Source organism: Daldinia childiae (genome assembly GCF_008694065.1).
Source record: "Daldinia childiae strain JS-1345 chromosome Unknown Scaffold3, whole genome shotgun sequence".
Lineage (NCBI taxonomy): Eukaryota > Fungi > Ascomycota > Sordariomycetes > Xylariales > Hypoxylaceae > Daldinia > Daldinia childiae.
The window spans coordinates 3,382,916-3,401,507 of NW_022984644.1; the positions used below are offsets into that span (position 1 = coordinate 3,382,916).

Sequence of the window (18,592 nt, forward strand, 5' to 3'; positions counted from 1 at the left end):
AGCGACGACAAAGCAATTCGCAAAACAAATGCGTAATTCGCAAATAACTCTCACATGGAAACATCTGACAAACTACTTCTAGAATCTTGATTCCCCGTCCGAAACATGGTATCCATACGTGGCAGTCGGCCAACTTCTTCTTCTCAAGGTTTTCAACTGTTTCACAAGCTTTCCCAGATATAGCTTGTCTTTGACGTGGGTGGCCATAATTCTAACACGTCCTTTCACGTCCTTTTACGTCCCGGCCGACGCATAATGACGCTAAGCGGCAAGAGCCTAAAATCGCCAACGCTAAAAAAAAAGAGCTTTGGTCAATTTGAGGTCATCAACTTTTATATCTAATCTATGAAACTAAACTATCAAACTATCAAGCATCATTAGCAAGCATCATCAGCAAGCATCATCACTATCATCTCCTCCAAGGACCCAAAATTATATGACACATCCCAATCGATAAATTCACTAGGAATATCGCTCCACGTCCCTCGCATAAAAAACCTCCGGCTGTAAATATTGAGATATTAATTCCTCCAATCTACGGTGAATTATCGAACTTAACCCCTGATTAGCGTTTAGGCCATGCGCACGAGTCAGCTTATTGCAACCAAACAGATCTAGAGCGTAGGTAGATATTGGGCACTTTAGGCTTACGCTGCTATACTTATTATATGGGGTGCGTAGTAGTTGGGTGAATAGGTAGGTACCTAGGCTTCTTATTAGTGAGAAAGGTAGCCATGTAGAAACCGCCCGTACATACGTAGTAAAATAAGTGAAGTAACTACAAAATAACCTTAGGACAAAATGGAGAGCGTAACCTCAATAATTGTCTGTCGATGATATGTTACATTTCCAAGAGGATCAGATGTGTTACCCTCAAAACCTGATATAAAAAGTCCCTTCCACCCTCAAAACTTATTTCCAACAATATATCGGATATGCCCATCTCCCCACGCTCCGTAAAAATCCAAGTAAAAAAGCCTGCCCAACATCCATTCACTACGCATATATGGGATGCACCGCAGTGCAGCTTTGTAAGGGTGCCTGATATTGTCCTCGTGCCACCCATGTGTTTTAAACGTACATAATGCATCCGGAAGAACCCAAGAGGACCTGGTGCCTTACATACGAACAGGGCGAAGCCAGTTGCAGTACCTTTCTAGGGGATAGCGAATTAACAACTAACATGAGGCGGTGCCGTGAAAAGAAAGCACCAGTCCCAACCAAAGATCCTATTACTGCGCCAATTCGTTTTCGGAGAACTGGCCTGTCGTGGTCAACTTCTCACCGCTTATCAATTCCTACAGCTATTCCAGAAGCTTAGTCCTGCATATACGCGTGTAAGCATATAGCAAGGTTATAATTGTTCCTATTGATTACAAAAGAGGCCAAACAAGGGAGGAGGTATTACATTATGTGATATAAGCACCCGTTTTCTGGCGTGAGACACTGCCATTTCGTGATGGAATGGTATATAGGTCTGAATGATTAATATCTCAACAAGCCTCCGGGAGGTAACCAAATTCTTCTAGATATCTCAAGCAAAATTGGACAGGAGACCTTTCCCCTTTTTTTGTGCCTAGCCTACCGATAAAGGGGCGTTGGATCGCAAGACTAACAACTACTTAGGCTGTGATTTCTTAATACTGAATACTTCCTCGCCTAAAGAGCAGCGAGCCTGCCAGGTTAGGCGCCGGCCTGGGGTTAGCAACGGTACCTAACTCTGCATTGCCCCCAAGAACGAGGGTTGGGATATTCGCATCGGGTACGTTATCGGGTCCGAGTGATGCTCCGACCATAGGTGTACCAGTCACTCCCCTCTCCAGCGTTTCTTTGTAGAACCCATCAAGCGCATTTGAATCGTTACAGAACGCTTCAAGTTTGTCCTTTAGGGCCTCGGGCTCCCCAAGACCATAGCTGGCTGGGTCCTTAGGACCGCTTGTCACGGTATTTAATGGCTCAGGCGGTGCTCGAGGCGCAAAGAGTGCGGGCCTGAACATTGGCGATGCAATGGGCGTGGGCTCGACCAAACCATAATTTGTGTATGCGCTCGCACTCGCAAGGCGAGAAATGCGGTCGTTTGGCGCTGCCTCGGGTCGCGCTTGGGTGGGTTGAGAAACTGCTGCCCGATTGCAGCATAGCCTGTTTGCTAGAATCAAAAAATCACCCTCGTCGGTGATCTGTACTAATGTCATGCCTGAGCGATGGATATATTGGGAATACTTAAAATCAGGCTTGCCCCAAGAATAGCTAACATCTACGTTGCTTGGAAAATTGGAGGCGGCCTCAACGTCGAGGACATAGTCAAACTTTCGCAGCAAAGCCTTTTGATAGTAGAACTTGCCTGGCTGTGTTTGCGGTCCGAAAGAGTTAGGGTCGTAGTATGTTATGGGACGCTGGATGGGAGGCGGCAGCGTAAGCTTGATACGGTAAGGTCTCCGGAATGGGTTGACTTCTGTGATACGACATGCCTCTGCAATCGGTACCTCAATAAGGCGGAGGCCGTGCTGCGCTGCAATGGCAGCCCAAGACTTGAGTGCGTCTTCGATGAGCTTCGCCGTGACATTCATCCAATCGATACGAATGTGGTAGCAATTATCGGGATTGTGGAGTCTATCATAATGCAGATTGATCCTCTCAGGGCGGTAAGATTTTTTCCGATGATCAACGTCGTATTTCATCATTTTGCTGAGAATAACCTTAGGCCTCTTCCCACCCGCCGTCCCTAAAGTAGGTGTTGTACTACCCGAGACCGGTGAGTTTTCTTCATGGATTGATAATGGTCTTGGTATTGCTACTTGATTGGGTCGAGGCGAGTCCTTCGGGGGATTCTCCGACAGAGGCGTAGAGGGAACAGATACATCTCGTCTCCTCGCGTTAAACCAACCCTGTGGATGAGGTTTCGCATATTCGCTTGCGATCTGATAAAAGAACTGGCCGTCACGGAAGGGGTGCCTCCTCTCGACGTGGATGAAAATCCCGCGGTCACGATCCTTCTTTGCGTCTCTACTAGCATCCCTATCTCTATCTCTAGACTTATCGTCCTCAAGGACCATTAGAGAATTCCCAAGCTCAACCGCCTCTTCTCGACTATCAAGATCTTCGAAATTATCAAGCAGCCAGGTCGTCATATCTGATCCAATAAAACAGTAATAGTGGATCCGAAAATGCCATCGTCGTGTTTGCATTCGAATTCCACCTAGTTCGACCGGCTGTTGGATTGCTTCGGCTAAGGTAGCGACGTTGAAATTGGATTTTGAAAAGCGTTCTTTGTTAGACACTAAGCCCTTACGGTTCATCGACTCGATATTCTCGAACAGTGGCAACGTCTCCACCTCAGCAGCAATTACTACGGAAGGGTCTTCAGTCTTGTAGACAATATCGAGAGGGTTAGGATCTCGCTTCCTCGCGCCGGAACTTTGAAATTGGCGTTCCGAAGGTGATAAGAACCGATGCCGTTGCCAGAGTTGAGCTAGTCTTTTAATGCCCTCCAGGCGTACTTCCTCCTCGTCATCTTCATTTCGTGCTACTGGAGCCGAGGATGTTCGGGGATACATTGGTATCAGCACGAAACGAGCCCGCCAAAATCTGAGGTTTTCCGTCATTTCGTCCGTGTGCCCGGCAAGATAAGAATCTATATAATTCCAATTGCGCTCGGGTTTCGGGGTCATAATATCAACATTGACGGTATGGTATGTGTCGTCAAGTAGGGTCTGAATAGCGGGTCTATATAGGGACGGCTGGTCAATTTGCGACAGTGACTCGGTCGGTTTCCGCACGTAGATGTTAACTTCAACCTCGGTGCCGTTAACACACGAAAGTTGATGGATCGTGTTCCCGATACTCATGAAGATACTTGTCCCGTCGCAGACAGTTTTGTCTATCGAGAAGACGTCCGCTATTCTCACGGCCTTTTGATCAAACGCCTTAGCTACCGATGGTCCGATCACTACTTGAAACCCATGCGCAAAACGGGCACTAACGAGTTCTCGTAAAAATTCTACACGTGACCTAGGCTGATCCGTAGCTTCATCTTCTACTTCTTGGGAGATGTTGTAGGGCTGTCGCTGGTATTCGGTATTGAACTGTGCTTGCGTTGGGAAGTATTCTGTAGTCAAAGGGACGGCCGCGGGGTATGATAAGGACTTCCATTTCATAACTTTCATCTCCGATGGCCGTGGGAACACATGCTGCCACCGGCTAAACAAAATCGAATCGTCGACCTTGTTCACATTCGGGTTCGATGGGTTAAGAACAACTAACCATGGTGCCATAGCAGTAGTGGGCGAGAGCGTAGAGGGTAATTCCGGTACACCTCCCGCTCGTAACTTTGAATTATACAGCTTTTTCTGGTCCTCCTCTCTAAGAGCGTTTGAATATCTTAAGTCTCGATCATCAGGTCGTGCGCTTCTAGCAACAGGTGTAGCTGGTATCTGGCCAGACCTTAGTGTACTGATGGGATCAAGTGTTTGCATAGGATTTCTAATTTGGATAGGGCGGCTTGGTGTTGCTTGCGTAAAGTCCATCGTAGATTCCGATTGATCAATGGTCTGTAGGATACTCCCGGTACTTGCTGTCTTCGAAGAGCTTGGCCGTACTGTAGATTTAATAGGTGTCATGGGGGTTATTCTGGGGGTTACTTTAGGGGTTGAAGGGGTTTGGAGTCCGGAGCCGGGAGCTTCCGTTCTAGTAACGTTCTCCGTTCTTAACTCAGCTGTAGCTAGTTTGGGAGCTGCGATACCAAATCCGCGCTGACCAAGACTGATCTGTCTCATGAACTTTGGCGGTCGTGGTGGTGCTGGCTTAGGTTGAGCCGTGGAGTTACGCCGGGAAACATTAGTAGATACAAAACCCCCCAATCCAATCTTGTTCGATGATGCCACACTTGAAGAAAGCCCGGTCGACGACCCAGCTATTCTACTCTCTCCCACCGAAGTACCGAATAGGTTGACATCTTCCATTAACCTACCTGTGCTTTCTTCGAGTTCTCGATAGGGATGGTTCGGGGGCAAAGGCCGATGAGCTGGAAGCCGAGCTCTGGCTTCGTCGAAATTTTGTAGGTGCTTCCATAATAATGTTTCTCCAGCCTTTGTCAACTTGTCCGGGATGAATTTGAGGAAACCATAGACGGGCTCAAATAATGTTTCGGGTACCTTCCGATTCCCTATAGACGTCGATATATGACTGTCGCTACTTAAAAGTCTTTTTTCGCTTTCGAACTTGCCGATCGTGCTTGGATAGGCAGAATCAGCGTGTAACGGTATAGTCTCGATCTCGTTAGTCTCAAGCACGCTCCTCATCTGGAGGTCGTAGAGTCTACATCGAATCGTAAAATCATCTTGGCAGTCACTAGGGGACTGACTCGAGGCAGATAGGGTGATACCTTGAAAGGATAAAGTCTCTTCCGACTTGCCAGTCCAGTAGGAGATGTGTAGCCATTGGGGCACTGCAAAGGCCCACTCATCAGTATACAGCGTAGAGCTTGCCGAATCAACGCGGCTGGCCAAGTCAGCTGCCTTTGTGGGAGATACGGATTCGCTTAAAGTCGTATAGCTACTGGCCAGAAGCGTAGGCTGCTTCGGCGTGCTCCCGGGACTCCTGACCGGCCGGGGTTGCGATCTTTGGTGCACCTCGAGGAAATGGGGATTTCGATAACGAAACAAAGGGACGGAATGCAGTGGTATGTTCGGAATACATATTAGGTCGATGCCAATTCCATTGCCAACCAGGGCTTCTGTCGTCCGACGCAAGGATTCGTATTCGACTTCGAAGACACCCGAACCTGGACTGATGACCACTATAGAAATGCCAGTCCGCAGAAGGTCCCGATCTATATAATCATGTGCATACAAAGAAGACGCCAAGTTGATGGCTTCGAGAAAATTCCCGTACATAGCTAGAGAGGACACCGCTTTAATCTTACTAGAGGAAGTGCCCTTCACCGAGGAATCCTCGGGGATATCCATGTCGTGGCCCATGGCATCTCGGTGATGAAGACTAATATCACGACGGAAGACGTTAAACTCCATCTTCAGTTGGTGTAATATTTTAGTCCATTCGCCACTAGACATCTCGCTCACGACAACACGGTAGAAATCCTTAAATGGACGCCTCTCTCCGGACGTCTGAAACCCAGTATAATAATCATTGTCAAGAGCCGAGTTTGCAAACTCGGTCGTCAATCCAGTGTCATACTCGACCCTCGCAAAAAGTACAATACTGACAAGGTGCTTTACTTGCATCAAGGCCCATTTCTTGAAGAGAGCTGGCAAGAATCCGTTTACGACCTTGTAGAACATGATCTCACCTGAACCGTCAGAGTCAAAGTCCCACATTTCTCGTGCCATTTGTATGAATAACACGTATCTGGCGCATTCGCTACGGAAGATTGGGCGAGTGTTACGGCTGAAAAAGGCAGAGTGGACCTTACGGCCTTCGACGAAGACGGTACTGACGGTGGCCTTAATAGTCCCCAGGAAGTATACTACTTGGCCTTTATATACGGTCCGATCTGTTAAATCGGCGACTGCAAGTCTCCACATATCTGCACGGGACATGTACATATCTTTAAAGGTGAGCTCAACGTGAGAGGCTTCGACGGCAGGGGAAAGGCTGTCGACCGGGGCGAGTACTACTTGGGTTCCCTTTTTCATATTGAAGGCGACACCAATTTGTTTCGAGACGTACACCTCTATATTAGGATGCCTAGCCTTCAGCTCCTTGGGCACGTCCTTTGCGACAAAGACATATCTTCGGCCAGCATCAATCTCGGACTTGGGAACGTCATCGCTTGGGGTAGCCGCTGTGAATGCTCGGTGATAAGACGGCTGCCTCGATGTACTATATTGAGACCCCTGCATCCTATCCTGGTCGGATTTTATAGGAGCGATGGACATCAAAGCTCCGGACTGCACAGCTCCTCCAAACAGGTCAAGGTTCAGGAGGACCTCATCACTAATAATAGATTCATTGATAGTGACACAACAGATTCGTTCATTTATTCGCTTGGAATGCGACTGTTCTCGAGGGGTGGAACGAATAGAGACATTATCTGGGGATAGGGGGGAGTCGGTCGAAGTCCTGTCGAAGCTGGACTTGCTGAACTGTCGCAAATGAGAAGTCCATTGTGTAGCTCGACGTGGCGCCGAGGGCGAAGGAGCGGCATTCCGAGACATTGTGCCTCTATTATCCAATATCAAATATATCAAAACGCATCATTACGGAAAAACGAGTTTGTGAGGCCCTTGTAAGATATTACAACGAGGTCGCAGAAAATGATGATAGTTTTACAAGTGGAGGTTTGCATTTAGGAAATAGGTACGTTAGAAAACTTAAAGCTGCCCCCCGCAGAATAATGTCGGCAGTATTGGCGGCTTCCCTAAAATAATCTGACCGCTTTCCTTTGTGAGAACAAAACAGTACGTACCTAGGTATCTAGGTACCTAAGTAGAAGTATGTACCTCTATTTTCTAGGAACATGGAATTTTCACTCTTTACTCCACCTTAACATCCCCATATCATCCAGTTCAACACTTGCATTATTCCACAAGGCAGCTTAGAAATACTTCATGGTCATATAATATATATATAATATATATTACCTAGCTACGTTAGGTACCTCCTAAGCTACTTTTCTAAGACATAACAAGGTCATCAAGAGGGCAATCCCGTTCAACAACCTGGCTCTTCATCTTATCCATCACCACTTTCCAGGTCAAATCCATTAACCTATCCGCGAGTGCATCGTCCTGCGCCAACTTACTTCCCGGCTCCGGCACAGCTGGTGGGCAAATGTATTGGCCCGAGTCCCCTGTGTATGTCGCGGCAAACATGGTTGATACGGCTCCTTGGAATTGATCCTTTTTAAAAGGCTCGAGGCCGACAGCCATCGCGTATCCGCCCAGCGGGAAAGGTTCAAAGATGTCTTCTTTGCTCATCTTTGTACTCACGAATCCCGGATGGGTCGCATTCATGAGTATGTTGGGATAACCCATGTTCGTCACCTTCCGAGCAAAATATCTAGCGTATAGGATAGCCGCAAGTTTGCTACGCCCGTATTGTGCATTAGGACCAAGGTCGCGGTTCAACTCCTCCAGGCTCTCAAATTCTGTGTCGCTGGGCGTTGATTGGTGCATGTTGCTCGCCTGATTGGATATGCGAACAATATCACCTTTCTCTGCGGTCTGCTTCATTAGTGGAAGTAAACGAGATGTGAGGATCACATGGCCAATATGATTAACGGCCATATGTCTATCGACGCCATAGTCTGTGAGCTGGTAGGTCATGATCCCCCGTCCTGCGTTGTTTATCAGGATATCCAGTCTGTCGGTATCCTTCGTGATCTCTTCGGCCATCTCTTTTACTCTCTCCCAGTCTGATAAGTCGCACAGCATCCACTTAGTTCTATCTGCTACCTCTTGACCCAGATCCTTTGCGATGGCTTCCTTAGCACCCTCCACAACATCTTCGGATATGGAAAGGATATAAACTTTAGCAACGTTGTGCTTTAGTAGTGTATAAGTACAGCCATAGCCGATACCTTCGCTCCCGCCTGTAATTACGGCAACCTTTCCCGTCAGATCGGGAACTTGGTCCAAACTGAATGGGTGGGTTGTAATATCATGAGCCTTGCCACCGAAGTTTTCTCCGATGGTATTCTAACGACAGTGTCAATTGACTAAAACCTTCTAGAATTCTCGATTCCTAGGTAGCATTGAAGGAGACAGGCATTATGCAGTCATCCGCCATAAGCCGTGAAGACATACCTTGATGGCCTTCATACCCTCTAACAGTATTCCCTGTCTCGGCGTAGCTTGTCGAGCAGACCACGTCGAAAATGTTGCTAAACTCGAAGTAGTTCTCAGTGAATATACCAATGGGTGGCTCAAACGATACACGACGGGACGGGCCGGAGAGGCTCGGGAGAGTACACCACCAAACATGTATAAGGAAGCCTGCATTTGAATATAAACAGTTTTTTATGAGTACTTACAAATCACGATATATTATGTCTGGTCGACTGCCTTTCTAAACGATATCAGCCAGTCTCGCAGAGAAGACTAGTTTACCCACTATGAGCATTACAATTTTCAAGTGGTCATCGATCCCCATTTTGTGGTCATCGATATTATTTTGTTGTTGGCGCTTTTATATGCTTCGCTTCACCATGACGTGCTGATTTGGTACTGTCGTCTATCCTACGTCACAAATGTAGCTTAGTCTTACCTGTCCAGCTTACCAGAATAATACACATTGTCCTGCTTAATCTTATGTAAAAGGCAGCTAAAGTAGTGAATAAAAACTTACAAACTGAAAGCTCCGTGAACGGTGTTAGGATTGAATTATACAAGATACTATTTCAAAGGATGATGTTAGAATTTCGCCAATCAGGTTGACGACAAAAGGTAATCTCGAAAATCGGGAAGGTAGGTAATAGGTACCTCTTGCACTCCAATGGCCATACAGGTACCTTCCCGGACTGCTACGTTCGTTCTACCCCACGTTTGATGCACAGACCATCACCTTCGGGTGTTTCTTTAGTCTCCATCTACAGTCGGAAATGCTTGTATTACACGACGGTAGGTACATAAAGCTTAGTTGGAGAACATAGAAGAAAAAAATTAGAAGAAAAAAAAATGCAGTGCTACCTTTCTTTGATTTTCAATATGTTAGGTACCTAAGGCATCCTCTATCTTCGGGAAATAGATCTGGATGCACCTGCAGCTGAATCTGGCAGTTTGTAAGGTACAGTCTCCGATTTATACCGATCCGATGAGCTGGAACCAACTAATTCGTGAGAGGCCACGACACTGATACGATACTTCTCAGGGTCCGCTATGACTCTCGGAATACCACATAACCATATCCTTAATTATCTGTCGCCTTCTTGTTCTGTAACATTCGGTCTACGGGGTTAATATACATATCAGGCGAATATTCTTCCTTAGCGACGAAGAAAACAACGCGCAAACAACGCACATTTGCCCATATCATCTCTTACCGTCACGTCAATACAGAGATTATCCCCAATCCCCTGGAGCAACACATGTTTCGCTGTTGATTCGAAAGAACAGGGGTAATCAACAGTTTCAGCATGATCGACGGCGGAGTGTTCAATACTCCAGTCAATTGATACATAACCGGACAATTCTTCTCAAGGTCCACGTCCGAATAATTTTGTCCTTTTATGCTTCATTTGATGATTCAAGTGTCACACAATTATGATTCGCAAGTGACTGGAGGCCGGGCATATATATACCTTTCTCATCATCTATATTGGAAGTCAACCGACGAATCGACATCTGATAATCAACTGGTTACCGCTAAATATCTCGGTTCACAAGAATTAGTACATATTTCAGCATTAACCGCATGGCAACCCGAATATAAGTTGTAGCCCCTAGCCTACTTAATATCAACGATTTATCGGACGACATCGCTTCCGACTCTAGACTCACTTTCCGACGACATTTACCGATCATGGCCGCATTCAAACTCTCGTCAAAGCAGAAGCTTTGTGCCATAATCGGCATTTCCTTTTGCTTTTTTATTGCAGAACTAGTCGGTATGTTATAGAGACAAATTTCTCCAAATCTAAACTAAGGCTAACTATGTCACAGTGGCCTTTTCTACTAAATCTCTGGCTCTTCTAGCAGATGCCTTCCATTACGTACGTCATATATCTGCTTATATGTTCAAAGAAGCTATGCTTAAACTTGTTCTACTAGATGAACGACCTCATCGGCTTCGTTGTTGCCCTAGCCGCTATCATCGTAAGTTTGACCAGCGTATATCAGAGTATATTTGCATTAGGTACCTGAACTAGATCAGCTAACCCAAAAACCAGATCTCAGAACGCGCAGCCTCCCCTGACAACTTCTCATTTGGTTGGGCACGTGCCCAGCTCCTTGGTGCCTTCTTCAATGGTGTCTTCCTACTTGCCCTCGGTGTATCCATTTTCCTCCAATCTATTGAAAGGTTCATAAGCGTCGAACGTAAGTTATACCTCGTCCTAAGATGCTGCTATATGTTAACAACTCCGCACAGATGTTCAGAATCCCGAGCTCGTACTTATCATGGGTTGTGTTGGGTTGGCACTAAACATCATCAGTGCGACGTTATTGCATGAACACCACGGCCATGATCACGGAGGGCATGGTCATAGTCACTCGCATGCACAAGGTCATGAACATGCTGAGAACCACGAACACAACCACGACCACGACCATAGCCACGTTAATGTCGAGGCTGGTGGGCAGTCAAGAGAAAGTTCAGGCGACTATTATCAAGACGAGATTCCCCTAACCGTAAGTTGATATCAGTTTATTCGCCTTCGTCTCCCGTTGCTAAAGTAAACTCAGCCTATAAGTGCCCATGCTGAGCATCGACATACTATCGTGAACCTTCAATCCTCAGGGCGAGACCTCGGTATGATGGGAGTCTTATTCCATGTTATTGGTGACGCATGTAATAATGTCGGAGTTATCATCGCGGCACTCGTCATCTGGCTTACGACACCCGAGGGCCGATTTTATGCTGACCCAGGCATAAGCATGGCCATTGCCATCATGATTTTGGTGACGTCCATCCCACTTGTGAAGAACAGTGGCAAGATCCTCATGCAGAGCGCCCCAAAGGGCGTAAATATTGACGACGTCAAGCACGATCTAGAGAAGGTAAGTCATTCGAAAGGGTCATTCGTGATTCTAGGACACCAAGCTACTGAATATTGCATAGACTAACATGACATGATGAGTACAGATCCCAGGTATCCAATCCGTTCACGAACTACACATCTGGCGCCTCGACCAGAAGAAAGCCATTGCAACCGCCCATGTTGTAGTATCAAACAATGATATGACTGACTTTATGAGCCGCGCGCGGACTGTCGGCGAGTGTCTACACGCCTACGGTATCCATTCAGCAACCTTACAACCCGAGCTTGCAACCCCAACCTCGACATTGTCCATCAATAATAGCAATAGTAGCCGTAATACCATAAGCATTGCAGCGGAAGATTCCGCGGTCGCAACCGCTGGAACTGGACCATCCTCAGGGGCATCGATTAGAAGGCGACGCCCCGAGATATCGGCCCCATGCCAGATAGCATGTGGGAACCTATGCGAAAACCTGACTTGTTGCAATACAGGTGCCATGCGGATCTAAGCACTAGTAGTACAATAGTGCTCAAGTTGTGCTATGTTGTTTAGGTAGGTAGATTTAGCCACTGGACGGCTATATACTACATAGACCTATAATTAGCAATACCAAATTCGTACGATATTTACGTCACTAACTTAAATAAGGTAATCACCTCTACGGCAATTAGAGGTAACTATCTTCGAGCTTTATAATGGTGAAATAATCTACATATCAGTCTTTGACCCGGAAAGCTTCGAGGACACGCGATTATTCTTCGTTAGAATACCCGCAATAGTCAAGTCTCGTAGCTATCATCCTTCTGCCACTATACAACTATCGATACCGTTGCTTTTTGCTAAAGCCTAAGATTGAATATGAGGGTCCCATATCTTCGCCACCATCTATTAGCCTCAAACCCGAGCCCGTGGTCCTGGTTTGCGATATATATCTACGCACTTTGGGGGTGTCGGTCCATGGGGCTCAGCTCTAGGTCTAGTTTAAGTTGCGGTAGATTCCCCGCACCAGACAAGAAGCAATGTTCCCTCTCGATATTCATGGTCGTGGGGTGGTCAGGGGTCGGAAACGTGGGGGGTGCTCGATGCTTCGAACCACGCATACATTAGTCAAGGACCGGGAGTCGTAAATCCGCATACATCTGCAGTAGGAAGAAGCAACTCTTGCATATCCGGACTGCTATCCTACCTCATCAGGCATGTGCATGCATACGTATTACGTATACACAAGATCTCATTAGCAACAACAACGGCTATGACGTCTTGAGCTTCCTTATTCTGCTCAAAAGCCTTCTTGGTCTCATTTCCGACGTCGGCTTCGTTCTCACATGATTCGCCTCAGGTATAGAGACATATAATCTTATCAATCCGTCCATCTACACGCAATGAAACGAGCCCGTTTGGTAGGACAAAGATGGCGTGTGACAGTTTCCGCCCCCGTTGTTCGTCACCGCTAGATACGAGCTGACTTGTCGACAAGGAAATATTTCCGTCGACCTTCTCAAGTCAGGAATGAGCCCGAAAGACGGAGCCGTGACAAGACCCTTATTCCGTAAGTACACCCGACCTAAGTAACCACGCCCATTTCCAATTTCATTCCCTTCTTTCGAACCTTATCTCCTTTCAGTTCCCTCTCCCGCGTGCAATCTTTCAGCCTTGCTGCGGTAACATTCGCGCGTGTTACCTATCGGCCTGCTTAGTGCATGCAGCTCCGCGGATGGTAGCCTGCGAATGAAATACCCTGTCTGCATGATCCTTTCCTCTCGTTCCCTTCCCTACTGGAATATGGACTTACTTTTCGGAACCAGAACCGAGCGATGTATGTGCCTCGATGTGGATGATACGTATAGTAGTAACGCGAGATATCTGGCTGAAGTAGACGGGCGGGTGCGGCCCGTGGATGATTCTTTTCCATCGTGTACAGCACAAGTTATTATTTTTAACTTATATGCGAATCCAGTCTAAGCACTATCAATAGAATACCTAAGTATCTATATCACGAACACATTCATGCCAAATCTCAATTCGTGACCGCTATATGAACTGCTCGAGGGCATGCGAGGCCCCAATGTCTGAGACTTTGTTGTGCAGCATTGCATGATGTACATATTCGTACAATATTATTATGCAGGCGTCATATAATTATATTCCCTGTCGACCGCCCAAAATGCATATCAGCTCGCCAACATCCTGCCTCATCCACCAGAGTTCCCGAATTAGCTTGTATTGATCGACTATATACCCTGTCTAGTATTATATCTACACGAATCAATATAAAGGTTATAAAAGATCAATACGAAGTGTTCAAGATTTTTCGGCTGAACGTAGTTACCGCTAATAGCAATGTACCTCCTCTGGTTTATTCAGTAAACGAAGCTCATTACCTAAACTATATTAACTAGGTACTTAGGCCGTCATACCTTTTACTAGAAGTTACAGGTAGTAAATTTTATTTTATCTATTAAAGCAGAAACGGTATGCGTCGGAGGGGGACCCGTATTTCGGACCCGGACGCATTGTATTAGACCCACCCGGTCGGTAGTGGACCGGTCCAGCGGGAAGTCACGAAGCACGCTCTCAAGGCATAATACATTTAAGTCCAGAATGAAATAAAACTCTCTGCTCCGTTTGATTCTTGCACCTGTGGGATGATATTTTATACGCATAGTAACGGCAAAACTGATTTCGGCAATAGAATGTAAGAAGAACATTTCAAGACCGCCATCAAACCTGGAAGCGGGGGTGTGGCTCTCTTTCACATGACGGAGATTGATTCAAGCCCTAGGTCTGTTCTGGCGATTCCGAAGCAATTAGTCAAAAACAATGAATAGATCATCCAAATAATCAGCGGGAGGAGGAGTTATAATGTATTATCTAGCTAGGAAGTCTAGTATATGCTGATGTATTTGGTACAAAGTGATGAAAAAACTACCTATGAAGTCATTGATCTTGATCACTGGGTTTGATTTTATAACTTATCCCAGTATGACATCCGACATTGCTTCATCCCCATGTGCTGTAACGTAAACATAGCGATGATCGCAATGTACCTAATAGCGGGAATAGCCTATTTCGATAGAATAAAGAAGTCATGATGCTATTGCTATGGCCAAGTCGAAAACAATCAGGTTACCGAGTTGAATACGTTTGATGCTGGACGGCGTCATTCCGTATAATAATATCCGATTGTTTCTATCCAAAGTGTTAGTAGAGCGACTCGCAAGAAAGAAAATAGGCGCGGAAGAAATAAATAATATATGGAGATGATATGGTAGGATGTAGTTAAAATCATCTCAATATGTCGCCAGGAAACTGCTATTCGTTGGGATCCGACCAATGACCTTGATAGGCAGAGACATGAAGTTGCAGGTTCCTACTCAGTTAGATAACTACCGATCGTACCTAGTCTCTAATTAAGAAGTCTCAAGCTGTGATATGCTGGTCTAGTTTGACGATCTGCGGCGTAGTCAAGGGCACGGTCAATCCATCGAGAAATCCCAGCTCCAGTATGAGAGGTTGAACCAGATAAGCAAAAGAAATGGTGAGAGACGCTCATTGGCGTCGCACCGTGGGTATTCCGTGATTTCAGTCATGGTTCCGCACATCGCTATTACGCAAGCCTAGGTATTGGGAGACTGGTTTAATGCTAGGTTCGGTAGCACTGATCTCACCCCAGATCTTCGGTTCAAATTACCGATCGAATTTGGAGGGGAGCAGATCACCCCAGGTAGTTGGAGCGTCCAGCAATATAATAAAGCTTGTATCATGCCATCGACGACTCCGCTGGTGATGGTGATGCAAATGATAGTCTGGGGTAGCCTAGGTAGCCAGCAAGCGAGAGTAACCAAACAATGAAGATCTTGTTAGAGATGACATATACAAGTATAGCTTGACGCAGTGACAAGGGTATCCTAAATGAGGAACACGCGCTTGATGCAATCAATATCTGTCTGGTCAAAGCGCTTGAGCAGCAGCATAAGAGGAGTAACGTGAGGAAAAAAGCTTTTGCTTTCCATCTCCATCGGATGATCATCTAGAAAATAGCGCATCTAAGCTGCCGTTTGCTAGGGCTTCTAGAACTAGTATCTAATAGGCTGCCGGTATTGGGTCGGTATTCGAAGCGCGGAGCCTATGATAGCGTTCTCGGCGTCCAATAAGACCAACGACTCACGAGGACAAGACTTGAAGGCTACACCTCTAATCGATTCTTTTCCCCGGAGCGGAACTCACTCAAATCGCGCAGCGCTATTCACTTGAATACTATGTAAGTCGGGAGACTAAAATTTAGGCCATTTGACCGCGGCGTGACCGCGGTGTAGGTACATGTCAATATTTTCTCTTACGTAGGCCTACGAGATTAGTAGCGCCAGTACGTACATACATTACATATAGTTCTTTTAAGTATGTAATACCTCTTAGAAGTTTGACAAACATCCAATACATTGCTTACCCTTAAAGCCGCAATGTGAAGAACTACTTTATTCGTATAGTCGAGGGGACCCGAGTGCCAAGACGAGGTAAGATGAGATCGGGAGACGTGTTCGATAAACATGACTGGATAAACCAAGCAGCCAAGAATCAAGATGAGCATTTGCCGGCGGTAAATTATGACTTTGATTCGTACATTGCGTCGCGTTACGGTACTTATCTTACGTCGGCTGGAATGAGTATCTCGATAATATGGAACTGAACTCGATGGCATCGGAATTTATGCATGCTAAATCGTATGCTAATTAGTCAGTAGCGTGACCTTTTCCCTTCTCATCCCTTTTTTGGTGTCGGCCTAGAGATCTAGCCCTGTGGCTAGCTACTCTCTATTACGTTATTAGATGGAAAGAGAAATATATTGAGAGTTGCGTCGGATACGACACCACAGCTTAGTTTCGGACTTCTTAGCAAGCTGAGCCTCATCTCGGACCGTCTGGACTATGCTTATTTGTAGCACATGTACAACAGCCGCGTCAGCGGCGGGTGCTGCTTAAATGTAATATATCTATCCTGTCTTGGGGTTGGCATGGTGTGGCATAGAGAAATGCTCATGATCGGCCGATAGCTCCTATTTTGCCCTGCGTTGCTTCCCTTGCAATCTTTTGAATCCTGAGATTGGGGTCCTCACCGCCGGTACTTCGAAGTAGTCGTTTTAGAGACGGGAGAGCGATGGACAAACAGGGCATCGCCCACACGACTTAGCCAACTTGTACGGGAAGGTAGCTTATACTAGTGATGGATAGCTAGTGTTCGAAACCCTCCATAGCATAAGAAAATGCCAATGGTATGTCATACGTATACTAACGAATAACGATGGTACAACAGAGATATTGAACCAAGGCGTCCCCGGAAATGATGCATCCGATCGAGGTAATATCGATGGAGCATCATGTACATGATAAAACTTGTATGCGAGGGGCTACCTAAGTCGAGACTGAGGGGTCTCAAACAATGGGAAAGGTAGTAACGAGGGCGCATATATCATCATATGTACGGTACATACAGGAGACCTACAGGAGGTGATGGTAGGAATGTTGAAAGAAACAAGAATGAAGTCGCGTGTGCTTTTCCCGAAACAGAGATGAGCTGTGACCGCCTTTCCCGGAATCTCTATTGCTACCTCGAAATGGAAATGAATACTATGTTGCTGGAACGCTGTTGGATCGTGATAAATGATAAAACTTAAGCCCGGTCTGCAAGCCACACAGATAGACAGATGGACCGATGAAGCCCAATGACAAGACAGATAAAAAGTTGGAACAGCATTGGTGCCTTACGCACCGTATAAAATATTTTATACTGTATTCGATCTACTTTGCATACATCAATGTACCTAACCTAACATCAGCACATGCACGACCTGATATATAAGGTAAATCATATAAATAATCAACAGTCAAGTTAAGAAGATGCAGATATATCGGAAATATATTCCTATATATATATTTTATCAGCTTCTTATCTTTAACTTATATTTATGTATGTCTTTTCTCGAGATGGTTGTTTTCCTCCTTGCTCTTCTGATGTTAGTTCGGAACGTACAATAGGTAGCGTAGAGCTGACATAGAAAGATCCTCGGTGCTGTACAACAAGCCGAACATTAAACCATGTAAGTGACAAAACTAAGAAGAGCTAAGAAAAGCATCTAATGCAGCACTTGCATGCGTACCCGCCTATTTGTGGGTAATGGCCTATTTTGTGCGCAAGTACGGTATCTGGGGATCCACCAGGCGCTGTTCTCTAGGGCTAGGGCGCTACAGGATGTACCTAGCATATATCAGATAGGTGGGCTGGCAGGTCAGGCTAGCGTCCGCTGCAGCCGTGCAACAATAGAACAGAACAGTTAAAGCTAATTGATTACCAACCCAAGCACAAATAGGTCATCCATCTCTCTCTTATTCACCGCTAGATCGCATCGAATCCTTCAGACCGACTGCGGAACCAACTGCCTGGGAAGAGACACATCTGACTGCTTTTGTGTTATGCCTGGAGTACCTGGAATTTATCTGGGGTGATTAACTAGGTACATATTGGTAAGGTATTCGGGTACTATCGCAATACATTTTTAACCTAGGTCTTCTTTGCGATTTGAAATATCTGGGTACAAAGAAGCTTCGAAGCTTCAACACTCCAAAATGTACCTATGTACTAGGACCCTTAGAAATTCGGCTAGAACAACTAAATAGAGACTAGAATAATCCAGAACCCCACAAGTATATATCATGGTAATTATATGTATTGTTTCGCTCTTAAAGAAGAGTTAGTTAGTAGAAGTCGAGAAAAGCCGAGTAGATGTTCATCTAAGCACAAGTTCTTCTTAACATTTGGTCGTACTTTGTTTGTATTGGTGAGAGTATTTGGTGAGATTGAACGTCATAGTTGGCAATGTTATGTACCTACACCAATCTAGGTACGCTTCTTTCCTGGGCAATCTTCTTTTCTTCTTCTTCGTT

At 45.8% G+C, this 18,592-nt stretch overlaps 3 protein-coding genes across 3 annotated transcripts; 1 reads left to right on the forward strand and 2 right to left on the reverse strand.

The window, feature by feature from the left end:
• Positions 1-1,637: 1,637 nt before the first annotated feature.
• On the reverse strand, positions 1,638-7,172 carry GL218_03636 (Vacuolar membrane-associated protein iml1; the record flags this gene model as incomplete). The annotated part of the gene is made up of 1 exon (XM_033580207.1): positions 1,638-7,172. One exon carries the CDS (start codon positions 7,170-7,172, stop codon positions 1,638-1,640), a length of 5,535 nt encoding a protein of 1,844 aa, XP_033436734.1.
• A 459-nt stretch (positions 7,173-7,631) lies between these two features.
• On the reverse strand, positions 7,632-8,777 carry GL218_03637 (putative oxidoreductase bli-4, mitochondrial; the record flags this gene model as incomplete). Its single annotated transcript, XM_033580208.1, has 2 exons — positions 7,632-8,654; positions 8,763-8,777. The coding sequence occupies 2 exons, from the start codon at positions 8,775-8,777 to the stop codon at positions 7,632-7,634; spliced, it is 1,038 nt and encodes a 345-aa protein (XP_033436735.1).
• A 1,699-nt stretch (positions 8,778-10,476) lies between these two features.
• Positions 10,477-12,162, forward strand: GL218_03638 (Zinc/cadmium resistance protein; the record flags this gene model as incomplete). The annotated part of the gene is made up of 7 exons (XM_033580209.1): positions 10,477-10,561; positions 10,617-10,666; positions 10,725-10,769; positions 10,844-10,991; positions 11,044-11,303; positions 11,358-11,672; positions 11,758-12,162. 7 exons carry the CDS (start codon positions 10,477-10,479, stop codon positions 12,160-12,162), a joined length of 1,308 nt encoding a protein of 435 aa, XP_033436732.1.
• Between the last annotated feature and the right edge of the window lie 6,430 nt (positions 12,163-18,592).